The sequence below is a fragment of the Arachis ipaensis genome, chromosome B01, assembly GCF_000816755.2.
Source record: "Arachis ipaensis cultivar K30076 chromosome B01, Araip1.1, whole genome shotgun sequence".
Taxonomy (NCBI): Eukaryota; Viridiplantae; Streptophyta; class Magnoliopsida; order Fabales; family Fabaceae; genus Arachis; species Arachis ipaensis.
Window position 1 is genome coordinate 126401224 of NC_029785.2, and position 6902 is coordinate 126408125.

The following is a 6902-nucleotide window of genomic DNA, read 5'->3' on the forward strand; positions in this document are numbered from 1 at the left end:
TTTTGTCTATTATGTAAAATTTTTTTTTTTTTTTTTTTTTTTTTTTTTTGCATTGTAGGATTGCGGTTTATAAGGCTGCATATCCAAGCGGGTCAACTCTTGCAGATGTTGTTGCAGCTATGGATCAAGTAATTTTTGCACATACATTGTCAAATAATTAATTTTTGAATACCTAATTGTTTGATTGATTTATATAAATATATATACATATGCAGGCTGTGAGTGATAGGGTGGATATCTTAACAGTCTCTGTGGGACCAGATGAACCACCACCAGATGGCACATTAACCTTCTTAAACATGTTTGAGGTTGCCATGTTATTTGCAAGGAAAGCAGGAGTTTTTGTGGTCCAAGCTGCAGGGAACAAGGGTCCATATCCTTCAACTGTGGTCTCTTTTAGTCCCTGGGCCATGGGGGTTGGCGCTTCCACCACTGACAGAACCTACCCTGCTCATCTTCTTCTTGGAAATGGCCAAGTTCTAGATGGTGCTAGCCTATCAGGTAATGCCGCTTAGGTTCCCAAACGCAATGTTCCAAGAGCATAATGCTCCTTTTGTTTGAGCTTCTTTATTTAATTACCTCTTCAGGGCCAGGTTTTGGAAATGGAAAAGTTTTACAAAAGCTGGTGTTAGCCAAGGATGCATTAAAAAAAAATGGAACATTCCAACACTCTCCGGAATATATAGAAGAGTGCCAGCATCCAGAAGTTTTCGATCCAAACTTGGTGTTTGCAAGGATAGTTATCTGTACCTGTTCATATGGATTCTATACTGGAACCTCCTCTTTTGCTGCCATTGTTGATACGGCAAGGACTCTAGGATTCTCAGGTTTTATCTATGTTGCAAATCCAAGATATGGTAGTTACAAACCTCAGGCATATCCTTTTGCTCTTCCTTCCATATTGATCTCTCGTGTAGATGATGCCAAGGTATAAAAAAGAACTAATTAGTCATCATTTTGTATTCTAACTGAAACAAGGCTTCCATTAACTGAATAAACGATTGCTCCTAAATGTAGGTTATATCACAATATTATGAAGAACATACCAAGAGGGATGAGAGAGGAAATTTCATAGAATCTGATGCCATGGCAGCTATAGGGGAAGGAAGAGTAGCATCTTTCACGGAGCGATCGCCGGTTGTTAGTTTATTTTCTTCAAGGGGTCCGGATATCAGTGACAATAGAAAAAGTCTTGCTGATGTACTTAAACCTGATGTTCTTGCTCCAGGGGACCAAATATGGGCAGCCTATAGCCCCATGAGTGTCTCGAATCCCATGCTGAGAGGTACACATCGATATCATAGCGTCGTCTGATCTATTTAGCCAACTCTATTCAATCACAAATCTTAGTTTCTGTTGTAACTCTTCTGTTATAACACATATAGGGCATGAATTTGCAATATTATCCGGTACCAGCATGGCCACACCTCATGTAGCTGGAATCGCAGCACTAATCAAGCAATATAATCCATCATGGACTCCATCTATGATAGCATCTGCAATAACCACAACCAGCACAAAGTTTGATAATCTTGGAGAGAATATAATGGCAGAAAGCTATCCCATAGGCACCTTGCATCCCTCCACTCCCTTTGAATGTGGGGCAGGCATTGTCAACCCTAACCGTGCCAATGATCCAGGCTTGGTTCTGCCATCAGGTATACGTACTAGTAAAGTAGAAGAGCCACACACTTGAATTGAATGCTTGATCAGCTTGGTTCTTTTACCTGCTAACAACATGAATAATGTTTACTCTTCTTAAAACAGAGTTTGCAGACTATGTCAGCTTCTTATGCTCTTTGCCCAACATTGGCCAGGATACAATACTTGCTACCATAGGGGTACCTTGCAACCAATCATTTTCCGATCCATATGATCTAAACCTTCCTTCGGTAACAATATCTGCACTGAAAGGCTCAGCTTCTATGCGAAGAACTTTCATCAATGTGGGGAACAAAACGGAGACATATTTGGCCACTGTTATGCCTCCATTTGGAACTACCGTCGATCTGTCTCCAGCTTGGTTTACTATAAGTCCGCAAGGAACACAAGATCTGAACATTCGACTCAATGTTTACGCAACCATGACAAATTTCAGCTTTGGTGAAATTGTTTTGACAGGAAATTTGAATCACATTGTAAGAATAACGTTGTCAGTTTTACCTTCTTTAATATATTGAAAATCACACTACCTAGCAAAACAGCCACCTTTTGTTATGCAACTGGGTTTTAGTCAGTTTAACTCTGACATGGTCGCATAAAAGTGAGGAATGCTAGGGGTCAACAATTATGAGAAGTTGGCTGGTGTTGGTTACCATGCAAGACAAATGTAAGAGAAAAAAAATACTGGTCACCTAATATTTTTCCATAATAATTACATGCAAAAATACTTAAATGTATAGAATAACTCCTAATTTGTTCTTTAGACTCTAAGCCCGAGCCTGCAAGATTCAAAGGAGTTCGGTTGTATTAGTTCCAAGATAACCTTAAGTGACAAGATAACCCAGCCCTAACTATTGTTAAATATTCGGCTTTTAGCAACAAAATCTTTGGAGCAAAAAGAGCTTGAAAGAATCGTATATGACAATGGTTACTATTTGTCAGAGATCAATCCCATGCTAAGTTATGGTACAGTGTAGCTATAACATGGAGCAGCCTAACCAAATTAGTAAAGAAAAATAACTAACTAGTAGAATAAATGAAAAAGAATGTATAAAATTGCAATGGGCAATTAAACCAAGCTAAAACAAATGAATCAATCTGTCCTGCACATACATTCTTTACACCTAGGATATCTGTAAACACTTCTAGCCTTGGGCCTTGTCTGTACATGCTTAGTTTGTCTAATTGCTTTCCTCATTCTCTGTTCAAACACTCGCCATTCTATGGTAGAGTTCTTCATGAATATACTAGCAAGCCTGCGCTTATTAGGACGTATTGTTGGCATTCTTCCTCCTCCATAATATATTCGATACCCGGACACCAAAGATGACAACTGACTACCCGAATCGGTCATGGCAAATGCATCAGAAGCAGTGCATCCTATGAAGTCCAGTGCTGCTAACTACAATAGATATCGTTTCTTGTTATTCATCAAAAGAGTAACAGTAAAGCCAAAAAAGACCCAATGTTCCTCTTATGATGTTGTGTTTTCATATCCACATGCACATGCACGCATGCACACATTGCTATGCACGCTCAAATGAAGCTAAGGATCAAATAGAATAAAAACATAAATGGATACTCACCTGAGATGAATAATTTGCAAAGGGTTCAAGTTCGGCAGCAGAAAGTAAGTTCTCCTTAGTGACTAATTTAGGGTACAAGCTGGTCAAAGCAACCAACCGCGAGCGACCTCCATATAAATTAGATCCAGCTACAAATACATGTGTCTTGCGGTTGAAACCAAGACCAGCAAGCATAAGGACTGCTTCTTCCGGTGTCAAAGGACATAGGCCTTCGGCCCTGAGCTCTGAGGGAGAAGGCAATCTGCATAGAATATTTAAATTATTGAGGTCAAACAAGTTCCAAGAGTAAGGCTTTTTCTTTATCAAAAATAAAATTTCTGTCTATGGGGAGAATTTCACATGATTAAGATTATAGTGACACATACTTTGTAGTCCTCTTCAACTGTGCCAATGCAGGGAAATGAATTTCACGATATGCGTCCAATTCTTTCCTCTCTTCTTCACCTCCCCCAAATTCACATAAAGAATGGGAAACCATGTCAATTTCAAATCTGAGATGTATAGCTAGGTATTTTGATGCTTTCTTGACATTATTTCCATTTTCCTCAACTGATTCTGCAAATGGACCAAGAAGATAACGGTCCAACGGTCCAATAAGACCTTCATGTTTGCGTAATCTTTTAAGAAGCAAAGCACCAGTTTTTTGTATTCTGGGAACAAATTGCAGGGCATGAAAGTTACATCTGCAACGAAGTCTCTATATGAATTTCCCGATTAGGAATAGCACACTAGGGCTTGAAATTTAAGAAAGACAATAATAGAGGCATATCTGCCAGAACCTGGCAATTTGATTGTAATATCTAAGCATCAAATGACATTTACCTGAAGTTCAAATGGTATTGGGTCAAATGCAAGGCGATTCCCAAATCCAACAAAGTGAACAACTTGATTCTTAAGTATAATAGGTAGGATGTTTTTCAAGTAAAAGCTAGGCTTTGCCTCCTTTACCATGTCAACATCTGTCACCTGAAAAAGCATTCCCACAATTAAGAACATACAGAGCCAATATATTTGAGTGTACTTATACTCTTATAGTCTGCTGAAGTAGGAAAGTTACTTACAACACTACCAATTGCCTCCAAGTCCAAAGACTGCAGTTCCTTGGGAAGTTCACGCACTATCCGAATATCAGGAGTCAAGTAGTTAATAAAATGCTCCTCCTGATAGATATCGCTGAATTGACTATGAAATTATGAAATAAGAGATCATAAGTTACACTTACAAATTCGAAACGTCATAAGAGAATACCCATGGACAGCAAATGTGAATATAAAAATAAAGTAGAATAAATGCTAAAACTAGAAATTTTACCATGGTAGTTTCCCTTCCAAAAATATGGGATAAAAAAGGCAGTAGTTAGTGAATTGCTAACCCATATGCCTAACCAGCTAACCTATCCCCCTGAATTTTTCATATAACTTGTAGCTATGTATTAGAATCACAGGTTTTATTCAGCTACAACAATCATAAAAAATTCACTTTCATATTATAACATCCCAGTAATCATCAGAGTTTTTACTAAGCATTTGGTCTAGCAACTAAATATTTCGAGAGAAATTAGGGGCTTGTTTGGTTTGCATTTCCAGTGTATTATGTTTTTAGTATTTTTGTGGGGAAAAAGAAGATTCACTGTGAAAACAATAAAATCTTTCTTTTCTTCATAAAATCCTAAAAGAATACTGAAAATGGAAATGAAAATGAAACACAAACCAAACATGCCCTATATTGTGTTAGTCAAACTATGAAGAGGATGAGGAAGGAAAAAGATAGACAGAACATCACCTCACATCTCTCCATACACTACTGTACATAAATTTGGGAATGACCAAAGTTGAATTTAGTAATCGTGCCACAACAACAGCATTGCAAACCTGTGGCGAACCAAATTGATCATTTATGCTGAGTTAATCCATTAAAAAGAAAAAACACTTTCAAATCAAACAAAACCCAAATTCAAAGATGCAGTAAGCATAAAAACATAGCAGTCTAACAAAGAATACTTACAGCAACCCGCTGTTGATTGATCCCACCATTTGCAGTAACAAAAATGTATCCATTCTTTCCTTCTGGGAGAGTACATTAAAGGATAGCAGAGTGTGAGTTCATGACACAAGGAAATCTTGTTTGTACTCACTTTCCGACATACAAAGTGCTGCAGTTCTAAGTTCTAGCACACATACCATTAGGTTCCCAATTACGCAGATCAGAACAAGGTCTCCAAGTAGATGCAGGAGCCAAAGGTTCCTGCCACAAATCCTTTGGTTCTCGTTTATCCTGTCCCATATGAAAACTAAATCAGAAATACTTACACAAACATGCACCAGAGAGAAATCCAAAACAATTAGAAATCATTCTATAAACTCTATGGCTTTACCTCTGCCAAGGCATGGGCAGCCAAAGCCAGCATCCTTTGATATCCCTTGTGTGGTTTTTTCCCTTTTCCAGACTTGTTCCCTTTACCCTGTAAGCATCAGCAAAAAATAATGACCAACACTTAGAAACACAACAAAATCATCCAGCAGCCATGAAATTAAGTTATATTAATATCCCAACTATTCTATATATAGCATATAAAATTAGAGCAACATGTTTATCTACCAACTATCAATGCATATATACTATATTAACGGTGAGTACAATATGAGGATAACAATATACTATTTATGAATGGAAGAAACAAAGCACCTGAACCGAAACTGAAAGGGAAACAGAGGAACGGATGGATAACTTGGCAGCAGATTTAGAAACAGGAAGATTTGGTGCGTCATGTTGAAGCCTTGCGAGCATAATCCAGTTCACAAGGAATAAGGAACCTAGCAAAGCAACAAGTGCCATAACTACTTTGAGGCGTTTCCATCGGTACCATGGAAATTGGGATCTGCTTCTGCGGCAACTTAAGGGGTGACTGGGGCCCACCCTCGACGAGTGAACCGGCGACGATTGGCGGCTCCGGGGGGTAAGGGGGGATGAGGAGGAATAAAGACCGTTGAAGGAGGCGGAACGGGTGGCGATGGGTCCGCACCGATCTGGAACTGGAAGGCCGTCGGATGCGGACACCATGATTCGGGTTCGGTTCAGATCAGATCCGTAAGTGTGGAGACAAAAAAAATCTGAATGAATTGTTTCGAAGGATTGAATAACAACCGTGATAACAGCCGTGGCGCCAAGTTGGGGTTCTTATGTTAAAGTAAAATGAATGAGCTAAGAGCGTAGAATTTCTACTTGGTTTCGTGAAATTGAATTATTTTTCTTCTTAATCCTGTTTTTTGCTAGTTTATATTATGTTATTATTGTTTAATTATAAACTAATATACTAAAAAATAAGAAGAAAAAGCAGCAGCAAAGAAGGATGTTGCTTATTCGTCAAAAGTTTGGCATTGATCAGTTAAAGAAGCAGTATAGTATCACTATAGCTTTGGTAAGACCAATCCACTTAGCAACAGGGGATATTAACCAAACTGATAATTCAAGCACTTTTGTGAGCTATTAGTTCCTGAATTTGCAACTAACTTAATTAGTTAGTTATAGTTTCAAAAGAAAATGTTCAAAGGATAATGGAGTAGAAACAGCTAGATCTCTACTGAACAGGGAATGGAACACCGCCTAATGCCAATGTAAACAGTGATTAGATGATATCTTGGTGAATGAGAATCA

The 6902-nt window shown here is 38.3% G+C and overlaps 2 protein-coding genes across 5 annotated transcripts in view; one reads left to right on the forward strand and one right to left on the reverse strand.

The window, feature by feature from the left end:
* Positions 1-2399, forward strand: part of LOC107636459 (subtilisin-like protease SBT2.4) — a 6963-nt gene extending 4564 nt beyond the window's left edge. Inside the window, exons 4-9 of the mRNA XM_016339967.2 lie at positions 59-128; positions 216-501; positions 588-928; positions 1018-1285; positions 1386-1658; positions 1768-2399. Of these exons, the coding sequence (XP_016195453.1) occupies positions 59-128; positions 216-501; positions 588-928; positions 1018-1285; positions 1386-1658; positions 1768-2180 (1651 nt within the window). The 3' untranslated portion in view covers positions 2181-2399. The remainder of the gene's footprint in view (positions 1-58; positions 129-215; positions 502-587; positions 929-1017; positions 1286-1385; positions 1659-1767) is intronic.
* LOC107636467 (uncharacterized protein At1g04910) lies at positions 2562-6511 on the reverse strand. Of its 4 annotated transcripts, none has more exons than XM_016339980.2 (10): positions 5934-6511; positions 5623-5691; positions 5429-5522; positions 5253-5314; positions 5031-5119; positions 4310-4430; positions 4071-4214; positions 3614-3945; positions 3249-3489; positions 2562-3064 (listed from the first exon to the last, which is right to left on the reverse strand). In XM_016339980.2, exons 1-10 carry the CDS (start codon positions 6306-6308, stop codon positions 2756-2758), a joined length of 1836 nt encoding a protein of 611 aa, XP_016195466.1. In that variant the 5' UTR covers positions 6309-6511; the 3' UTR covers positions 2562-2755. The 4 variants fall into 4 exon arrangements, with proteins under 4 accessions (XP_016195466.1, XP_016195461.1, XP_020959547.1 ...); XM_016339975.2 differs by having other exon boundaries at positions 5623-5709; XM_021103888.1 differs by having other exon boundaries at positions 5429-5538; positions 5623-5709; positions 5934-6182.